Source organism: Brassica napus, chromosome A2 (assembly GCF_020379485.1).
Source record: "Brassica napus cultivar Da-Ae chromosome A2, Da-Ae, whole genome shotgun sequence".
Classification (NCBI taxonomy): domain Eukaryota; kingdom Viridiplantae; phylum Streptophyta; class Magnoliopsida; order Brassicales; family Brassicaceae; genus Brassica; species Brassica napus.
Window position 1 is genome coordinate 26,530,221 of NC_063435.1, and position 21,947 is coordinate 26,552,167.

At 35.2% G+C, this 21,947-nt stretch overlaps 3 protein-coding genes across 3 annotated transcripts; 2 read left to right on the forward strand and 1 right to left on the reverse strand.

Annotated features, from left to right (window-relative positions):
* Window positions 1–1,800, forward strand: LOC106414732. Its single transcript, XM_013855334.1, has one exon. The coding sequence runs from the start codon at window positions 1–3 to the stop codon at window positions 1,798–1,800; it is 1,800 nt and encodes a 599-aa protein (XP_013710788.1).
* Window positions 1,761–5,825, forward strand: LOC106414721. Its single transcript, XM_013855328.2, has one exon. It carries the CDS (start codon window positions 1,863–1,865, stop codon window positions 5,823–5,825), a length of 3,963 nt encoding a protein of 1,320 aa, XP_013710782.1. The 5' UTR covers window positions 1,761–1,862.
* An 809-nt stretch (window positions 5,826–6,634) lies between these two features.
* On the reverse strand, window positions 6,635–8,464 carry LOC106425076 (UPF0725 protein At3g19520). The gene is made up of 6 exons (XM_013865803.3): window positions 8,235–8,464; window positions 7,879–8,025; window positions 7,547–7,778; window positions 7,370–7,449; window positions 7,191–7,277; window positions 6,635–7,104 (listed from the first exon to the last, which is right to left on the reverse strand). The coding sequence occupies exons 1-6, from the start codon at window positions 8,316–8,318 to the stop codon at window positions 6,760–6,762; spliced, it is 975 nt and encodes a 324-aa protein (XP_013721257.1). The 5' UTR covers window positions 8,319–8,464; the 3' UTR covers window positions 6,635–6,759.
* Between the last annotated feature and the right edge of the window lie 13,483 nt (window positions 8,465–21,947).

The window sequence follows — 21,947 nt, forward strand, 5'->3', positions numbered from 1 at the left end:
ATGGCTGGTCGTCTTAGGAGAGAGGAGAAAGGAAAAGAAATAGCTTCTGACCCCTCTCAAGCCCCAAGAACGGCCCGCATCAGAATCCAAGACCCGGATAATGCTGAACTCCTACAACGCCACTCTCTAACACTCATAGGCCGAGTCACTAACAGGACGGCGCAACGAGTCTGGTCTCTGATTCCTTTTTTCACCGATCTCTGGAAGGCAAATACTAAACCGGTCGGATCTGAGCTAGGAAACGGAATGTTCCAGTTTCAGTTTGATAATGAAGAGGATCTACTTACGGTCCTGGAAAAAAGACCATACTATTATGGAAGATGGATGGTTATTGTTCAGAGGTGGGAACCCACAGTCTCCAAAAACTTCCCATCTCTCCTGCCTTTTTGGATTAAGGTTCAAGGGATTCCTGTTCACCTATGGACAGAGGAGACAATCCAGAAGCTTGGGGAAGACCTGGGTGTTTTTGAAAAGGCGGAAATCACCTCTACAACAGTAAGGATGAGAGTGCAGATCAATGGACTTCTCCCATTGATAAAGACTTCGGTGATCGAGTATGCGAATGGTGATGAAGTTACAGCGAGTTTTGTCTATGAAAAACTAGACAGACATTGTCTTAAATGCTACCGGTTGGATCATGACATAAGAGACTGCTTGGAGGCAAAGCATGAAGCAAAAGCTTTTAAAGCTCAGGATGCTAGCAGAGGAAATGAAGAACAAGACAGAAGGGGAACTCAACCTAAGCATCAAGTTTCAGGGTCAAATATTTTCCACTTCTCAGCGCAGACTACAGAACACAGGGGAAGGCAAGAGCTTAACCGGCGAGAACGCCAAATGGATGCAAGAGACGAATTGGATGCTCGGCGACGATCGCGCTCCAGCCGAGATACAGTTTCTCGAAGGTATCTTAGCGTGGACCCTAAACGAGGAAGAGAAGATCATCACAGTCAAACTAGCCGTTCCTCCTACCATCGTGACACTAATCTACACCATCGTGAGGTTAATTCTGGACCACGAGACCTTCGAAGAGATCTATCGGATAGATATTTATCCAGGGATCGCAGCTTGCAAGCCTCCAGACATAGAGATAACTCAACATCTGCGCGAGAAGAGTCATCCCCAAGGCAGTCAAGAAGCAATCAGAATAGGGGGATTCCCCTGGAAGAAATTCAAGCCTCGGTTCCAAAGGAGGTCTTTAATGCAGCAGTGGGAGAAGTTAGAGAGGCCATGATGCAATATACCCAATGCAATGACCCAACCGAGAGCGCTGCCCGCAGAGAACGTATGAGAAGAGCAGAGGAGGAAGGCGAAATGGAGGAGACAGCTGCACTTATGATTCAAGCAAAGATGACAGCCCCTACAGACACCGTGAAAAGCCCGGAGCAGCAACCCTCAGGGGAGAGAGTGCCAGCTACCCTCAGATTAGGACCCATTGCCCCACCTACACAAGAACCAGCTCCAAAGGTAATCAAAGAAGCGAGCAAGAGGAAGCCTGGAAGACCACCGGGCAAACGTACAGTGCAAGGAAGTCCAAAGCTGATAAGAGGATCCACTTCAAAAAAGAGGAAAACTCACCAAGATAAGCCAACTGCCACCAGAAGAAAACTTAACCAGGACAGTGCTCAAGGAAACCCGCAAAAATCAAAATCCAAACCTTCCTCATCTCGGGGTTCCCGAGGGGCGGTAGGAAGAACAGAGTCTCAATCCAACTCGGAGGATCAGCCCATTTGCAACCTGATACCGGCGTCTTCAAGACGGCGTAGGATGGATTTTAAAAATCCATCTACTCCCGTTCCTTAAAAGTGGCGAGCTGGAACTGTCAGGGGTTGGGGAATCCCCGGACAGTTCGACGTCTAAAAGAGATGAAGAGGGACATCTCTCCAGACATTCTATTCCTTATGGAAACTAAAAACCCCGACAGCTTTGTCGCAAAGAAGACGGACAAGCTGAAGTATGAAAACAGACTTTTGGTACCGCCGGTGGGCCACGGGGCTGGGGGATTGGCGCTACTCTGGAAGCAGGAAATCAACCTTCAAATTATCTCTACTTCCGCAAACTGTATTGATACCTGTATTATCTTTGAAGGAAAAAAGTTTTTCGCCTCCTTTGTTTACGGTGATACTGACAGAAATCGAAGAAAAGAATTGTGGGATCAATTGATCGAGGTAAATGCAGCTCGAGAAGCACCCTGGTTTCTAACCGGTGATTTCAATGACCTACTCAACAATGCAGAAAAAGATGGAGGGGCGACTCGCTCTGAAGCTTCCTTCACAGACTTGAGAACTTTCTTTTCCGAAGGTGATCTATTTGATCTACAATACTCGGGAGATTTCCTGTCATGGAGAGGGAAACGTGGTGATGATTTGGTCCGCTGTAGACTAGATCGCGCAGTAGCAAACAGTGATTGGGCTGAGCTGTTTCCGACGGCAAGATCACTATATCTGGCTTTTGAAGGATCGGATCACAAACCATTACTATCCTGTTTCGAGCCAGAGAAGAGGAAGCGACGAGGTTTGTTCCGTTACGACCGACGACTAAAGAACAACCCGGAAGTAAAAGAACTGGTAGCCAAGACATGGAAGAGTGGGTCTTTTCGAACTGTCAATGACAGAATCTCAGCAATGAGGTCAGTCCTAACTGGATGGAGCAGGCAACAGGCCCTGAACAGTAGAGCCCGTATCGAAGAGAAGAAGTATCAACTGGATCAAGCACTAACGGATCCTGTAAATGATACAGAGCTGATAACAAAAGTGACGAAGGAACTTGATGATGCATATGCAGCCGAGGAGAGCTATTGGCAACAAAGGAGCAGACAACTATGGCTAAGCCTAGGAGATAGAAACACCGGCTACTTTCACGCCGTGTCCAAGAACCGGAAACGAGTCAATGCCTTTTCGGTTATTGAGAACTCAGAAGGAGAACCGGTTTATCAAGAAGATCAAATTGGGAGAGTTATTGTAGACTACTTCCAGCGGCTGTTCACATCAATGGGAGGAAACAGAGAGGAAACAGTGAACTACGCCCTATCCCCTATGATCACGGCAGAGACAAACGAAGGTTTAATCCGCATACCGTCTGCACTGGATATTAAGGAGGCAGTCTTCTCTGTTCATGCAGACAAAGCCCCGGGACCGGATGGCTTCTCGGCCAGCTTCTTTCATACGAATTGGGAAAACATAGGAGCGGAAATAGTAAAGGAAATCCAGGAGTTTTTCGTGACGGACAAACTGCCAGACAAGATCAACGAAACCCATATCCGACTCATCCCGAAGATACAAAGCCCGAAGACGGTTGCTGAGTACAGGCCCATCGCTTTATGCAATGTCTACTACAAGATCATCTCCAAGATCTTGACCAAGAGGCTGCAGCCACTGTTATCGGGTATCATCTCAGAGAACCAGTCCGCCTTTGTCCCGGGCCGAGCAATATCGGACAATGTCCTCATCACCCATGAAGTCCTTCACTACCTAAAGACATCTAAGGCAGAGAAGAGAGTGTCTATGGCGGTTAAAACCGATATGAGTAAAGCCTATGATAGGCTTGAATGGGACTTTATCAAATTGGTTTTTCAGCGCCTCGGCTTTCATCCGAAGTGGATCAACTGGATCATGCAGTGTGTCTCCACAGTTACTTACTCCTTCCTCATTAACGGCTCGCCTAGAGGAAGAGTCACACCGAGTAGAGGTATCCGTCAAGGAGACCCTCTCTCACCATACATCTTCATTTTGTGTAGTGAGGTTCTCTCGGGTCTATGTAACAAAGCGCAAGAGGACGGAACCCTTAAAGGAGTCCGTGTAGCACGAGGGTGTCCTCGTCTCAACCATCTCCTCTTCGCTGATGACACAATGTTCTTCCTTCGAGCCAGCAAGGAAAGTGGAGAGGCTCTATGCCGGTTATTGAAGCGGTATGAAGAGGCTTCCGGACAGTCAATCAACACCGAAAAATCCTCGATCAATTTCTCTAGACACGCCCCGGTAGCTCTAAAAACGACTGTCAAAGACGCCCTCTCGATCCAGAAAGAGGGAGGTATCGGAAAATATCTCGGGCTTCCAGAGCTGTTCGGAAGGAAAAAGAGAGACTTATTCTCATCAATAGTGGACCGCATAAAGCAAAAGGCCTGCGGGTGGTCAAACCGTTTCTTATCGACAGCCGGGAAGATGACTATGCTCACAAGTGTGTTATCCCCCATTCCGTCACACGCCATGTCTTGTTTCCAACTTCCGATATCTCTGTGTAAGAGAATTCAGTCAGCGTTAACACGCTTCTGGTGGGATACGAACATGGGAGACAAGAAGATGGCATGGATCGCTTGGTCTAAGCTGGTGCAACCCAAGGAAAGTGGAGGTTTAAACTTCAGAGACATTCAGAGCTTTAATGAAGCGTTCCTTGCAAAACTAAGCTGGAGGCTCATCAATCACCCCGACTCCCTACTTGGCCGAGTCCTGTTTGGGAAGTATTGCAACTCCGAAAGCTTCTTAGATTGCTCAGAGAAAACGGCAATCTCCCATGGATGGAGGGGGATCCTAATTGGTCGCGATATCATCATCAACTCTGCAGGCTGGGAAGTAGGCAATGGCTCCAGCATCAACATCTGGGAAAAGCCATGGCTCAGTTGCTCCACACAGCTGAGACCTATGGGGCCACCACCGAGAGATTTCTCCCAGCTCACAGTGTCGGACCTCATGCTCCCGGACCGAAATGAGTGGGATATTGATATGATCCAGCGAGTGCTTCCTTTCGAAGAACAGAGGATCCTAGCCATTAAGCCAAGTTTAACTGGGGCTCCGGATAAACTCTCTTGGCTGAGTACGGATACAGGCGATTACTCGACAAAAACCGGATACAAAGCTGTCCTTTCATCTCGAAGTGTAGAGGATGCAGGGAGTTTTGAGGATGGTTCTTTCGATTGGAAGAAGAGTGTTTGGAAGCTTCAAACAACACCGAAGATCAAGCTGTTCATCTGGAAAGCTCTTCATGGAGCTTTACCCGTTAGCGAAGCTCTCAAAGCCAGGGGAATCAACACTGATGGACAATGCAAACGATGTAATATGCCTGAATCTATTGATCATCTGCTCTTTCATTGCGCTTATGCTAGACAGGTTTGGGAATCAGCACCTGTCTCCCCAAGCATTGAGTACAGTGGATCCATAGATTTAAGGAGCAGCTGGAGTAGCTTCTGCTCAAGGAAAAATTTGCCACCAACTGGAGTTTCTACAGGAGCTTTGGCTCCTTGGATCACATGGCAGCTATGGTTAGCTCGGAATAAGCTCGTATTTGAAGGGAAAATCATCACTGTGGAAGAATCTATTTCCAGAGCATCTGCCTGCGCCCAAGAATGGATCTCGTGCCAAGATCAGGTGAAAAATGCAAAGCAAGCGATACCAACTAGACCTCCCTTGCAACCGGATTGCGCTTTGGTGAGAACCGACGCGGCTTGGAGCGAAACCTTAAAAATTGCAGGGCTAGGTTGGACAACTAGACGCCAAGAGAGAGACTTTCCATTCGCGTCCACAGTGCATCACGTGGAGTCTCCACTTGCAGCAGAAGGTTTGGCTATGAGGGAAGCTCTCCTGAAATGCAGAGAAATTGGCCTGTCAAAGCTCAGATGTGAATCGGATTCTGCTATCTTGATCAAAGCCATAAATTTGCGCTCCCCACTGGTTGGTTTGTATGGTATTTTAGCTGACATTTACTCTATTGCATCCTCCTTTGAATCCATTTCGTTTACCTGGATCTCGCGTGAGAGAAACAGTGTTGCGGATGGATTGGCAAAGAATGTTTTATCATCGGAGCTGACCATTTTGGCAGCAAAAAACTCTGTCTAAGTACGTTTGAATTAATATAAGTCGTGTTTCAAAAAAAAAAAAAAATCTTAACCGGAACTGAACCTAGTTATTATGATTTAAATAGTGTTGCTTTCAGTCAGTTAGGGTCGAATTCCGAATCTTTACCCCTATATAATTACTGGGTTTGGGTTTTAAATGTTTCGGGGTTAATGTCATTTGGACTATATAATTACTGGGTGTGGGCAGTGTGACAGTGGTTGTAGCTTTTATTATGAGTTTTGTGGGCAAGACAAATGAGTCAAGAAAGACCATTGCTAACCATATGAGAAAATAAAGAAAGACATGAGGGAGTTACAAACTCATTGTCAGCTAAAGTCAACGAGATACAAAAAGGGTCTAAATTATTATCGACTTAAAAAACAACCAAGAGAAAGAAATCAACAATAGAGAGTCAATTATTTAGCGTAAACCTTTCTCCTTGTTGGAAGAGAAAGGTTTCTGTATCAAGATGGTGATGTTCTGTGCGCCGGTTATGTTGCTCTGCTGTGTGTGCTCGATTGATGGTGGTTATGATCTCGCTCCGGCGATTGATCTTTCCCGTAAAGATAACACAAGAGTATAATATGGTTGCAGTGAAGAGTGTATGTGGAGGTCATGGGCTCAGGTTTGTCACGGTGAGGCATGCTCCTGGAGTGGCCGGTGAGACGCGTCTGTGTTCCGACGTAGGTTCTTCCGGTGGTGGCGACGTTGCGGATTCGGATCTCGAGGTAGGGTGAATCGCTAGTCGGTGCCGCTTGGGTTGGTTGAGTAACGGGCTTGGGCCTAAGCGGTTTGTTTTATTTCTGTGCTTTGTGTTTGGACCTTTGGGTCTTTGTATGGTTTTATGGGCTTAGGCCTTTGTTCTAATAAAATTCAGTTGGGAAAAAAAAAGAGAGTCAATTATTTAGCAGAAAGACCTGTAGAGGTTAATAATCTAGCTTTTCCACCAATCAGCAATGGGGATGGCTGGACATGGGCGAGTCGTAGGGTGCAGCCTCAGGTCAGCGCGAATTTCTTCCATGTTCCGGAGGCGAGTCATAGGGCCCTCACTAGCGACTTCTCCGACCGAAAACCCAAACCCACCCTTGAGAGTGAAGTATCCGGTAGAAAGATCCACAAACCTTCTGACAATGACTTTGCGCTCAACATGCTCACCATCCTCACCAACCTGAGCCACAGGCAAGCCTTTAAACGTTATGTAGAAATTGACATTTGAGACAACCACATATTGAATAGTTTCCACTGCAACTCTCACAATCTGTAGCTGGGATACATGCCACTGCAAGAAAACAAAAACATTAGATAACATTGATTCGTTGTTGGTCTATATATATATATATATATGGAAGAAAAGAAGAAACATACTTCGGGAATGTTCCTATCATTTGAACAAAGAGCAAGTTCCAAGTATAGACGAATCCAATCGTTGCCTTGTATCTCTGGATCCTTCAGCTGCAAAAGCAATAAATCATATCAAAGGCCAATAAATCAAAAATTTTAAAAATAATAATAAGCAAATCGCTGATATTGTGTGATAATCTCACCAGGTAGAATCGTTCTGTATCATCAAAATCTGTCGGCCAGAAAGGGGATCCCTTGTCATAATATGCGTCATTGGTGATACCTTTGCAACATTAATAACAATCAAGTGAGATTTTATATAAAACATTAATAATAATAATAGAAAAAAAAGAGAAGGATTTAGTTTTTTTTTTCTTTACCAAGCTGTGGCCAAACAGCTTCTTTAAAGAGAGGACTAGGACTATTAGCTTGAGGTCTAGCAATGAAGACCATCAAATTCAAACGACCATACATTTGCTCAGAGAGTCCAACCAGAAAGGTTACTAGCGAATTGGTAGCTGGATCATAAGCGACCAAAGTGATGCGGTACGAGGAGATCAAAGTCATACTCGTGTTGAATTTCTTCAAGTGGTGAAACTCTAAATTTGTTCCCTGACATACGAAATACATCAATGATCTTAATCAAGAAAGAAAGAAATTGATCAAAATATTGAAAAGAAACTGAGACTAGTTTTTTTTTTAAATTATTTACCTCAGAGAGGTTGTAACGATGGAGACCGAGTCTAGCGTAAAGATTGACCAACACACGATTAGGATACCTAATCCTCTCGTTTTCACAATCGTAAGGCATGAGTCCGCATGTATTTTGAGGTGCTGTGATATGTTCGATATCAAAACCCTATATATAAAACAAAAAGATTCAAAGTCTCAGCCGAATATGATCATATTGAAACAAACAGACAAACAAACAACCACTTCCATTGATTCCTAATGAAACTGACACACACATATATATAACTCCACTTAAAATTGATTCCTAATGAAACTGACACACACATATATATATAACTCCACTTAAAATTGAAGAAGAAGAAGAAGAAGATTTACCCCTGATTCCCTCACTTGATCCCAATAATTCATTGGCCCAATGATGAACTGCTGGCTATCTTGAACAGGAATACCAGATAACATCGTGCTCGATTTAGGTCAGTTTTCCCCTATCTATATTACAGAACCTATATATATTAATATACCGGTATGTTCTATCGTTGCTTTTTTCCTTTTTTTTCCTTATTTCCCAAAATATTTTTATATATTTCCTTTTCTACTTCGAATTTCCATTATGCACATGAATGGGTTTTATCCTACCATCCGCAAACAAGGGTATCAATTCGGGATGGTGGCCTCACTCAACCCAAAATTATTCAATTAAAATTTTAAACTAAAATAATAGAAATACTAATATATATATATTAATAGTATTAAACTAGGTGATTTTCCCATGCTCATGCACGGGTATAAATATTTCTAAAGTAAATGTATTATAATAATTGATTGTTATTTCTTTTAGTTTTAAATTAATTTATAATTTGTATGTATCATTTATATTAATAATATTATATTACTTTAACTATACATATGATTTTATATATGTTATATCTAATTGGTTTTGTTGTTTTTACAGTCAATTTAGTTATCATTTGAGTGAATTGGATTGCATCTCTAAATTCAACTATAATATTTTTTATTCTATATATTAAAATTTTGATTAATTGCTTATTTTCATTTAGGTGGTTGTTGTCCTAGATATATAATATATCTTATGAAGATTATGTAACTTAAGATATATTGTGTTTAGAATGAAATAAAAAAAAAGTGTATGATTCCAAACTACATAAATTAATATAACAATAATATTTTGAAGTCTCATGCATATCAATTTTACAAAAGAACTAAATTGTAACAGTTGGTTAATATTTTATTTTCATTTTTAATATATTTTGAGTTGTCCTATGATTTATATTTATAAAATAAATTATTATTCTTATAAAATTATATATTTTTATTGTAGTTAAATCTATGATTTTAGATATAAGTTGGATTTGTCGAGTTACATATTTTCTTTCAAATTCAAAATGAAGTATAATTATTTTTTATTATAATTAAGTCAAATCAAATCAATTTCATTTATCATTTAAATGTGCATGCGTATTTTCTTAATATTTATCAAATTATATGTTGATGTTTTTTTTAAAAAATATTAGAAAATAAAGCGATGTTCAATATGAAGTTACATGCATAAGTAGCTGATACATTTTTAAAAGCTCATGAAAACATATCAATATTTAAAATAATTAAATAATTTATAAACTCTAAATAACTTTTTGCCTTTGTTTACTTGATTGGAAACTGAAATTTATTTTAAATAATCTTAAAAATAAGAATTCAGATTTTCTTTGGTATTTTGATTATGGTTCTATTAAGTTCCACAAACATAAAAACATAAAATTTAAAAGTAAATTTAATATTAAGAAAACAAATAACTTTAATAACGATAAAGTATAATATATCTACCTAATTAAATAATTTTGTAACTATTTGATCAAATGATATTATTTTTTAAAATTTTTTTTAGTTTTTTTTAATATCTCTTAAAAATAAGCAGTTATCAAAATTGTGATTGTATATAAGTAAAATATAATTTATCGATATTCTTTTGCTGTAATTGAAAGATATTATAGTCAAATAAATATATGAAAATAAATAAAACATTTAAATAATACTAATTATAAACTATTTTTAGTCAATTAAAATATATCAGTTTATGTTACTTAATTATTTTATGTAATCATCTAAGAAAATAGATAGATATATAAAATATTTCTATTACTTGGAATTTTTTTTGCATTGTTTAAAATTATGTTTTAAAAGAAATAATATTTCTTTTTATATTATCAAGATTATCTGTGTAAATTGTTTTTAATGAAATCACACTATATAAAAATTTATATTTTTCATCTAAGAAAATATAGATATAAAGAAAGTATTTTATTACTTCAAAAGTATATTTTATGTTATTTAAAAATATTTTTAAATGTAATATTACAATTTTGTGAACTTTCCTTCTTTATGAAATCATATTATATAGACATATATTTTCGTTTTCCAATTCTTTTTTTTTCTTAATTTATAAAAAATTTCCTTTTTTATTATATGCATATGTTTTTTGGAAAATTTTAAAAAGAAAACTAAATAAAAAAAATATAATAGTATTTTAAATGTAATATTTTTAATTCATTAAGGGTATCAGTGTAATCAACCATCATGAGAGTTAACGTGAGAGCGCCACATAGGAAACTGACTTATCAAATAATATTTTAGAGATTAGAAATATGTCCAGTTGATAATATTTGAGTTCAACTTAAAATATAACTGCATCTAGCATTTTATTTTTTGTAGCAGTTAATAGATTCAAAGAAAATATTTTTAAAAGTAAATGTAGAAACCTCTAATACATTTTGTTGTTTTTTTGTAAAAGAAAAAAAAGAAAGAAAAAAAATATTATAATAAATGTTAATTTTCATTTTAAAGATGATAATTCGTGGTTTGTAATACAAGTTTGAAAACCTGTAATTTTTATTGTTAGATTATTATTTTTTAAAGAATGGAGCCGTGCGGTCGTCATCTAGTCAAATGTACAAACTAAAAACACATGAGTTTGACTCTTGTCGGAAGAGACGGCAACGGTCGATGGTGTGACACATGTCGTAAACTTCAACAAATTCTTAATCATGCTGGCCAACTCTTTGATAAAATGCTACAAAAGAAATATTTGAGCATAACTGCAACAAACTCTTGACGAAACCACAGGTTCATGAAGCTCGTAGAACAGGCTCCCAGTGACCATACTTGGAGCTGAAAGTGCCTCAACCGTGCTGCTCAGCGTACTCAGCCATCGCCTCTCTTGCACAAACATCCCAAACTCGAGCTATATATCTTTAAAAGAGACATCACTTCAGAAACTTCCTTCATGGACAAATTGAACCTTGATCTAGTCCTCTCATACAAATCATCATTTTTTTCTATAACTGAGACACAAGGAAATAAATCCATAAACATGTTTAGCTCCCTCTTGTGATCAATCAGTTTCTACTAAATGTTTTTCATACCTGATGTCCGATGGGACTGTCTCGAGGAGAAGAATTGGAACTACTAACTAGTAAGCGTAATGGCTGAATATGTGACTACATCAAACATGTGAGATATAATTAGCTGTGCAAAGGGCAGACAAAGAACAATCGAAATTAGTTAAAAGAACAAGTACTCACGATATGTCCTCGCTTATAGTGAGAGCTCCAAGCGTGTCACTGAAAGAGCCACATGGGCATAAGAACAAGTGACAACTGTTTCTCAAGTAACTTCACTTGGATAAACCTCTTCATTACATATATTCTTTGATTTGTTGCAGGAGGAGGGCACACACATAAGTTTCTTAGTTGGATTTGTTGCACACGGAAAAATGTCCTTGCACTCAAATCCTCGGCTAAAGAAGCTCCAATGGAGTGGACAGAACCAGAAAGCTTACAGCTAAACTGATGACCGAGAGCTCGATTGGGTTAATGCTTCAGGTGAAACTAGCAAGCCACAGTAGATTGGATAACTTCGAATGCTCAATTTAGAGTATATGACTTCACTCACAGCTTTTATCAGACAATCAATAGGCTGCTCTGTGTTTGCATGAGGAAGAAGAGAAAATGGAGGATGCTCCTGATGTTTTTGCATTATGCTTGATATGATCTGCTCATGTTGGAAATTTTGAATTGCACTGTGCTTGATGTGCTGCTCTTGTGGGGAATTCTGATTAAGAAGAGATCACAAACGGGGAACAGAGGCAAAACGTTTCCATGTGTTTTGAAGGAGCAACGTGGAAGACTGAAACAGAGGAGGTGGTGACCATAACGTCCAATTCGCTTGAGGAACATAACTTTGGCAAAAGTTACAAGGAGGAGGAAAGAAAGTCTAAGAAGATGAAGCACAACTGTATGAAGGTAAAGCTCTCTGAATTTTATTGGTAAGCGTTGACAGGGGAGATATATTATTTCTATTGTGGACTTATTTTCAAGAAGAGGTTCTTCTGTTGAAGATTGCTGACTATAGAGACAAAGGAGAGTAAGTAATAAAGAAGTTGGACACATATATGAAGAAGAGGGTTGTGTTTGATTGGGTCATCAACAGGAAAGGTGTTAGACTCATTCATTTAAGTCTAACACTGAACATAATATGACATTTCTCTAGCAGATGTATCAAAACAATCAAAAGGAAAGAATTTACGTTCGTTCCTCTGACATTGTTGGTGTGCTATGCAGCCGCTCATACACATTCATAAATAGACTAACAAACCAGTGATCTTGATGAAAATCATGAATACGGCACTTAGACAACAAAGCCCTCAAAATATAATTGGTGATGTTCTTAATTCTCAATAGAAATGAAATGGATGAATAAAAACGTCCGGAACTTTCAGATCCTCGCTCTCTCCTCTAGCCTATCCGGTACTTGCAGTTGGAAGACGGTGATGGGAACCCAATATCCTCTATGGTGGAATCTAATTGCCCAGTGATATTGTTAATCTCCTTTCAAACTATGCTTACTCTTTGATTGACATGATATGTCTTGGTCAAGACAGTATCTTGAAGTAAAGGTTCTGATCAAAGAAAAACTCAAGCTGGAACCATTTTGGCTCTTCAGCCCAGTTCTAGTTGACATCCTTAAGATACTTGAGACCACCTTCATCTGGCTCAGTTATTTAGAATTATGGGAAACAAAAACATGAATATGAAGAGAATTATTTTTTCTTAAAAAACAAAAACAAAAGAAGAGTATCCCTTACAAACTTCCTCAGTTGTAATTTCATTGTTCTTCAGATAATTAAACCAAATTCCAGTACTATTTCGCTGCACAAGGAAAAACAGATGTTCATAACAGTTAAAAACATGATTTTGCCATCATCGGAAGCCAAAAACATAACGAAAAATTACTGTAAGTGATTTGCCTTCAGCAGCTTTATCTTCTCCCAATTTTTTTTTTTTACTTCTTCAGGTGCACGGTGCACCTTCAACTAAAACAAAAGATCATTGCTTTCACATCAAATCAGCAAAAAAAACACAAATTGCTAGTAAAGGTTAAGAAAACATTCAGAAGTGAAATAACAATCGAAGTAAATATTTAGAAAAAATTCTCAGGGTGATATCCATGGGGACAAATCAAATTAGTCAAATTACTACAGAAAAAAAATCCCTAAAGTAAACCAAAAATCTCATCTTTGTCTAAGTAAAACTGATCATGAGAGCTTCCACAATGCCTGCTTGATCCTCCTCGCTAAGAGGTACAAAGTAAAACCATAAAGGATTAATATTTTTCAATATGAAAACAAAGGAAGCATACACATTCTTAAGAGAGATATGATAAAATAGGAATATACTTGCGGTGAGATCGGTCACATTGATTTTGTTTGGCTACCTGAGACTGAATATTGTCCACAACCTCCTTCAAAGGTGAAATTGTTGGGTACTTAGCTTCATCCTATACAAACCTTAATGCCAATCAAAAAAAAGTTTGGTTCTTTACATCACAGTCACCACAAAATCACTAATGAACTCTTTGTGAATATTTAAATAAAAAGCATATACCTTGTGAAATACTAAAAAATAGGAACTCCATCAACAATAAGAGCATTACTCTCCACATCAGAGATCCTCTCCAATTCTTCGATCTGTCTTCTGATATTCTGCAAAACTCATTCCACAAAACTATTTAACAACACAAATATGAAGAGGTCATCAATACAAAAGAAAACACAAAAGATCGCAATTTGTAATCAGATGAGTTACCTTTAGCCGATCATGCGAAATTGAAATAGACAATCCACCAAGTTAGATCATAAATAACATTAAAATCAGCACACAACAATCAATTACAAATATTATTAAAAAACAAAAAAATAAAAATTAAATGTGAGTCCCACTTAAATGAGTACGTGTTGATGTGGACAGATTTAGGAAATAGTAAAACTCTCCAATTAGACTAATAACAATGGGAGAGGGGGGGAGGGGAGAGAGAGAGAGGGTGTTGAATCATTTTTCAACTGTTGAATACCATACAATGGTATAGTTGAAAAGAAAAAAAATCTGATGTGGATTCATCATAGTTGAAAGTATTGTTGAATACTCATAAGTGGAGTCTATTTTTTCACTTTTTTATATCTTATCTTAAACATTTAAGGTATATTATTATGTAACAAATTATATTTTTTGTAAAAGAAGTTTTATATTAAAATTTATAATCTTTTGTGTTTTATAAATTGAAATTTGCTTCATTTGATTTGGATAAAGAAAAAATATTTATTTTTAGTAAATAAATGTTAGATTAAATGGTGGGGTAGAGTGTGTAAGTTTATTAAACAAAATTATGGTTAAAAAAAATATTGAAACTGTGTTGGAATAATATGTGGAAAAAAAAAGAATGTGTCATGTTAAAAGTTGTAAATTAGGGTGTTGAATCATTTTTTTCATTGTACATAGTCTTATAATATAGATTTAGAGTCAAATATAGATGTGGACTGAAAATGCTATAGTAAAAAAGATTTAGTCAATAAACTCAACATATATTTCAATACATAAAATATTCATAATGATTCAGTTTGATTTAATATACGATTGTAGTTAAAAAAATGATTGTAGTTGATAAAAGAAAAAGAAAATCATCATGACTTTGAACTGAAGTGCTATTATGATATAAAAATTTATCAATGTTCAACTTAATGAATTAATATAGAGCATCTCCAACTCACAGAAATATATATTTTCTAAATGCTATTATATCTAAAATAAAATCAACATTGATTCACTTATATTTTCTGTAAAATAGAGATTGTTATTTTTTCATAGAAGATAAATATTAAGAAATAAAAGAATGACAGTTTAGAAACATATATTGGAGTGAATTTTACTTCTTTTGTTATCTTTTTTTTTTAATTTAGGTGAAATAGTAAAATAGATTAGAGATAATCTCTTAATATCAATATCCTTAAAAGGAAAATAATAATAATACTTCTTAAAATGCATCTTAAACTTACTAGTAAAAATCATTTTGTATCATCAAAACATGATTGCCGAAAAGGCAATCCACCATCACACACATCCTAAGGCTTGAAAAAAATCCATGAAGATAATACATGTGAACATTATTGTTATTAGAGAACAATGTAAACAGTTTGTCTATCATTTAAAAATCAAATTGACCAATATTTGCATTTTGGTATAAAATATATGTTTATTTTGATCTCATTGCATATTCTCAGTTGTTTGAAGTGAAGAAAATGTAGATGTCATTGTCTATCTCAAATGACATATTATGATCCAATTGAAGAAAATGTAGATTAGGGGGTATCATTAAAGATATTGTACATGTCATATTTGCTTTAATTGTCGTCCTGATTTTCTTAAACCTTATGCTGATAATTTCTGCTATGGTTATATTGTGGAGGCTGCCTTGCGACACATCCATAAACATGGAGTTTCACAAGAAATCACTTCTTTGTATTCTTGCCAGCATAAACCACCAAGTCTGATCTACAATACACCACAACTCAACAGAAATTGGATACGCTCTGTTGAGCATATAACAACGTTACAAGATGTGTTGTATCATTTGCGTAGTCACCCAATAAGGGCTGATATCATTGAATATTCTCTGTTTCGAATGGGAAATAATATATACAATGGTCCAAGAGCTGAATGTGTGGATTTCTTGGTGTATCATGCAGTGATCACCGAATCTGTTATGTTGTATCGAGGAGAATATATGTGGCTTATTGTAGGATGTCTAATGGAGTGGATGCTGGTGATGATGGATATGTATATGTATCTTTAAACAAAGTGTTCTTGTTTGTTGGATGGGTTAGTAGGTTCAACGGTATAGTTTAGCCAACAAAAGAACCACAACATCTCCACACCAATTTTGTTTTCCTAGACATGTTGAAGCCATAACACTTTGCCAGCAGCTCCACAGGTATGACGATGATAATCTTCTAGCATTTATACATTTATTTTATGGCATGTTTATGCAATCTTTCTTTCTGTTTACCGTAAGATTTTAAAATCTTAAATCAATCATCAACAACTTGTAGAAGCGAGTGAGAGTGTAGATTCACCCCATTAAAAATACATCCATATTGCACCTTTATTACGAGGCACATCAGCAGCATCAAGTCTTATACAACTGATATTCCCTATTCCATCTATCAATGTTTTTAACTCATTTCCAAATCTTTATGTAATTCACTGTGAGCCAATGATTCAAGCTATAGTACTTAGAATTTTTCATTGTACCTTTTTAATGCATTTCATTTTTCTTATTCATAAGAGCAACAAAACCATAATGACGAAGCTTATCTAAAATGAAAGAATAACATTAGAGGGGAATAAAAAATCAAATGCACTAAAAAGGTACAATGATAAACTGTAAAGAAAATGATGAACATACTCAAACAAAGACTAGTCTTTTATATATATATGATGATACATATTGCAATAATAAAGACACAACATAACATATATATTGGATAAACACGATTAAAATATATAATCATCTAATTTGACAATCAAAAGACTCAGTCCACAGAAGTAACTTGTGGTGTTGAGATACTCTCAACATCAAAGCCATATATATGACTAATAGGCAAAAAAAAAAAAAGTAAACAACACTAGAAGCAAATTCATTCATGTGTGATGGAAATATGTACTTGGAGGAAGTTTACTATACTTGGAGGAAAGATGTTTGATGGTTCAACTAAGATCAGATGCAACCTTTGTAAAAGGTTTTACTTCTTGAATCTTCGTAGGAATGGAAACTCAACTCTGACTCGTCATATGAAGGTATGTCCAAAAGCTGTTGGAACACCTAGAAGTAGTTCTAGGAAGGTGGATATGATGGTGTTTCGTGAGATGATAGTTATGGCCATTATAGAGCATGATCTTCCTTACAAGTTTGTAGAGTATAAGAGGATTAGAATGATTTTTACTTATGCTAATTCCAATATTGAGTATTGGAGCAGAAACACAACACCTTCTGATGTGTTGAAGATTTATGAAAGTGAGAAGCAGAAACTTAGGAAAATCTTAAATGATTTTCCTGGTATAGTTTGTTTGACAACAGATCTCTGGAGGGCTATCACGATTGAAGGGTAGCTCTACTTGACTGCACACTACGTCGATGATGATTGGAATTTGCAAGCGAAGATATTGTCGTTCATTGCTTTGCCTCCACCTCATTCGGGAATAGCCATTGCTATGAAGCTTATTGAGCTGCTGAAAGTGTGGGGACTGGAAAAGAAGGTCTTATGTCTCACAGTGGACGACGCTTCTTTAAATGACACCATGTAGCGCATTATGAAAAGACAGTTGCACAAAGATCTGGTCTTTAATAGGGAGTTTTTTCCATGGCATCAGAATCTTCATTTAGTATAAGTAGTAGAGGTCTTAATAAGTATAAGAGCTCTCTACTATCTACTAATGTTCAAGCTTTAGTGTGTACAAGGAACTGGTTAAAAGGATTTTCAGAAATTGGTAAGTGTCACTTAAAAATTAGAAGTTATAATCTGTTAGTATTATGAATTGCTTCAGAATCTTCATGGAATTATTTTTTTCTTAGATGATGAGTCTGTTGAGAAAAAAGAAGAGGAGAAAGAAGAAGAGGATTAAGAGGAGGAGAAAGAAGATCAGAGTGGAGAGCCTAGAGATTTGACTTGAGGTATTATCTTTTAGTGACTTGATCTGAAGATAGATGATTTAGTTCTCTAACTAGTTAAACCCGAATAGTATTCTTTTGATGAGTAATCTTGTACTATGGAACTTTCTGTGGAATTGAGCTGGCTTTTAATTGCTTTTAGATAACTATCTAGCAGTTTCTATTGTTGTTAGCTTGAATAAGAGATGATGAAGATGAGTAGAAGCCATTTTGTAAAGTGTATTTGTTCTGTTATGCTGCAGATTGATTTGTTCTTTTAATGTCTTCTATGCGCTGAACTTGGTGTACATGTGATTGCCATTGTACTTAGTGTGAGTCTAGCATCTGATCTTGATTTGTAGATGTGGTAATTTGGTCTTGGTATCGGTTTCATGAGCTCATGTTTATACTGTGAACATGTGATTGCCATTGTACTTAGCGTGAGTCTAGCATCTGATCTTGAGTTGGAGATTTGTAATGGTCTAGTATGTTACATAAACAATGTTTGACGTTTGAGATTTTGATAGTAAATGATCATCATTATACAAAATGTTCAAGTCTTGAAGTGTTATCTTCTTGCATGGTATAAAAACATGAGGTTGAATCTTTTTTTTTCCTTCTTGCAGGCTGAAGACAAGCTGGAAACATAAACAAAGAGTTATATCAGCAGTGTAAACATAAACTAAGAGTTATCAAAGTGTTTCATAAACCTTGCAAAATAAGTCTTTTGAGACTATTTCAATTCAGTCATATTTGAACCCTTTTTTTTTTTTGAAAAAACATATTTGAATTTTTTATTCCTGGATTTAAAAATTTTCAATAATTTTTATTTGCTATAAGTATATAAGTTTGTAAATTGAGTTTACAAAAATTGATTATGAACAAAATTGAGCTAATTGTTAAAAAAAAAAAAATTGGTGGTTTGAGTTATTTCCAATGGCTATGGGCTAACTTGGTTGTGGATGTTTTTGAGAATGGGTGTTACATGTGTGTGGATGTTTTTGGATATGAGTGTTAAATGGCCCAACTGTACACACTCATTTGGGTGTGGGCCGCCCGGTTGACAGTCCTGTACTTACATGTGATGGTTGGTGATATGTTTAGGTACATTTCATTTCGATTAAGCTTTATAATACTAAGTTGTGTTCTGCGCGAATAGATTCTAATGCCAAATTTGGACTTCGTCCCCACATTAAAATTCGCACATGTTCCTCCTTTTTGTTGGAAAGTATTCTAATACACCCTAGTTGGAAAAAATCTATTCTAACTACCCCACTCTTTTTCTCACTACCCTACATTTTTTCCCTTTCCCTTCCTACCCTTTCTTTCCTCATAATATATATTGTTTTCTTTTTCTTTTTGTTTTCAAATACAGTGGGACCCGCCGAGATCTTTTCTTTTCCTTTTCTTTTATATTATTTTTGTTTACGTGGTCCCATTTTATTTTTTTGTACTAACCAGATTTTTTTTCCAATTTTTTTAGCAAATTTCCTTATTTAAGAATATTAATGATCAATATAGCTAAAAATATAGGAATTTTTTTTTTTCAATTCAGTTTTCTGTTTACCTAAAAAATATATTTTTATAAATAATAAAATAAGAAAAATATTATTTTTAATAATATATTTTAATCAACAATTTCAAAAATAAACTTAATAAAATATTTCTGTAAAATATTTTTCTAAACTAAAATTTTTAATATATTTTGTATAAACCTTTTCAAATTTAAAATAAGATAGTTCATATTTCAATAAACAATTAATTGCAAAAATATTTATCAAAGTTATTTCAGTAATATTAAAAAATAAAAAAAACAATAAAATGTGTATTTCAATAATATTTTAATAAAAAATTAATATTAAAAATATATAATAAAATATTTACATAATTTTGGATATATAAAAATATTTCAAAAATACAAATTTAATATACCATGCATTTCAATAATGTTTTAATCAACAGTTAATTTTAAAAATAAATTTAATAAAATATTTATATAAATTATTTTCCTTAATTAATCAATATGCTTTGATTCTATAAATAAATTTATTTGTCTTAAAAGCTTTTGCTTAAATAGATGTAGTTGTTAAAAACATGAATGCATTTAAATTATTTTTAATCTACATTTTTCATTAAACAGAAGGATATATAAAATTGAAGACTTAATATTATATTTATGGGTTATTAGTAATTTAAACCTCCAACTATTTTGAAATCGAATGAAAAACCTCCAACTAAAATTTTATGTATTGTGGACTACTAGTAGTACTCAGACTACCTTGAATTACCTTGGATTACCTTGTACTACTATGTTTATGCATATTTCTAAGAACTTTATATTTTTGGCTTATTATATATTTTTGGCAGATATAACTTATATATTTTGAAGTTATATGTCCATATATCTGTTTAAATCAAATTAGTCGTGAAATCTTTAAAATTTCTTAAGTTGTTAGAAAACTTATCATTTCCACAAAAAACCTTCCTTATCTTCCTTACTTAGTGTCTAGATGGTGATGCCATAATAAGGTGAATTATACAAATTGCATATTTTCTGATTTTTTTTTCTATGCAAGTGTTATATATGATCTAAAACTGTCTAAATGCATTGGTTTTACTAAAATTTCTTTATTTTTTACGTAGTATTACTAATAAATGTTGAAATTTGCAAAAGTATTACTATGAATAAGATAGTATTACTACTACCTTGGGTACTACTAAGTGTAAATATAATAATAGTGTTTTTAAAATATTTGGCATGCACACATTTAAAATGAGTGAAATTTTAATTATATATTAATAACATGGGTTAAATATGTTATAGACGATCTAAATATGTATGAAGCTTTTTTTATTTATCTTAGTAATACCTAGTAAAACTAGTAGTTCAAAGTTTTTCTTGCAGTCAGTATTTTATTTTTAATTTTACTTTATTTAGTTGTACATATAATACCAGTGTATGATATATATATATATATATGTTTTAAATGTATAATTTAATATTAAAAAAATTCTAAGCAGATGTTAAATACAAATTCTTGAAAAAGAGATTTGTATATGATCTATACGACCAACAAAAGAAATTTTTATTGCTAGTATTTCATTCGAATCCTAGCAAATGATAAAAATCGATTAGCTTTTGATTTGTTTGAAAATTTGCTAGGAGTTATACGCATATTCGGGTGGGTCTAAAGCTTAGTGAAAAACTGAATTTTTGGGGATTAATCGAAGATCAATTTTGGGGTTTTATTTTACTTTCAAAATAAATGTATATATTTGCAAAAAATAAATAAATGTATATCTACTGTAGTTATGTAAATTAAAGCTGGATATCACGTGGTCTGGTGGTAGTGTTCTTTGATTGTTTGTTTTGCGTATTTTATTTTAAACAGAATACATACAAAATCTAGTGTATGGAAATATACAATGGAGTGACATGTGGTCTGGTGGTGCCGTGCTTGTTTCTTAACCAGCCAACCCCGTGTTCGACCACGGGTTTTTTTTTTTTTTTTCTTTTTAATGAGTGGCAGTTTAGTAATTATCTCTTCGTTTTCCTATTAGGGCTTTGGCGATTTTGCAAATTTCTTCTGCGGCCGCCATGGATTTTCTTCAAAGAATCTTAAGTTTTTATGGGTTTTACTTGTTGTTTGTACATCAAAACTATAGATTAATCGATACTCATTGATTTGGAATTTCAAAATCGCGAAAAACAAAACATTTTTTGTTTTAATACACCTAAATATCAGATGGACAGAAATTGCCATGGACATGAGCTGAACTCGCCGGAAAGTTGGGCATCTTCCCCGCGTTTTAGAGAGAGAGAGAGAGAGAGAGAGAGAGAGGTCTTTGTCGACAGAGTAAGGGGGGAAAGGAAAACCTTCGGGATAGGTAAGAGGGTTAGCTTAGGTTGGATTGTAATTTACATAATTCATTAAGGCTATTATAGTATTTAGCCATGTTTCTGTAATTAAAAGAAAATAAAAATAAATAATTTATTAAGATGGGACAAAATAGAAGAAAGCTTGTAGTAACTAG

Coding starts and splice junctions, on each gene's coding strand:
- LOC106414732 (XM_013855334.1), top strand. CDS start 1: ATGGCTGGTCGTCTTAGGAGAGAGGAGAAAGGAAAAGAAATAGCTTCT.
- LOC106414721 (XM_013855328.2), top strand. CDS start 1,863: ATGAAGAGGGACATCTCTCCAGACATTCTATTCCTTATGGAAACTAAA.
- LOC106425076 (XM_013865803.3), bottom strand. CDS start 8,318: ATGTTATCTGGTATTCCTGTTCAAGATAGCCAGCAGTTCATCATTGGG. Junction 8,026..8,234: donor ATCAAGTGAGGGAATCAGGG/GTAAATCTTCTT, acceptor TTTTATATATAG/GGTTTTGATATCGAACATAT. Junction 7,779..7,878: donor ATCGTTACAACCTCTCTGAG/GTAAATAATTTA, acceptor TTCGTATGTCAG/GGAACAAATTTAGAGTTTCA.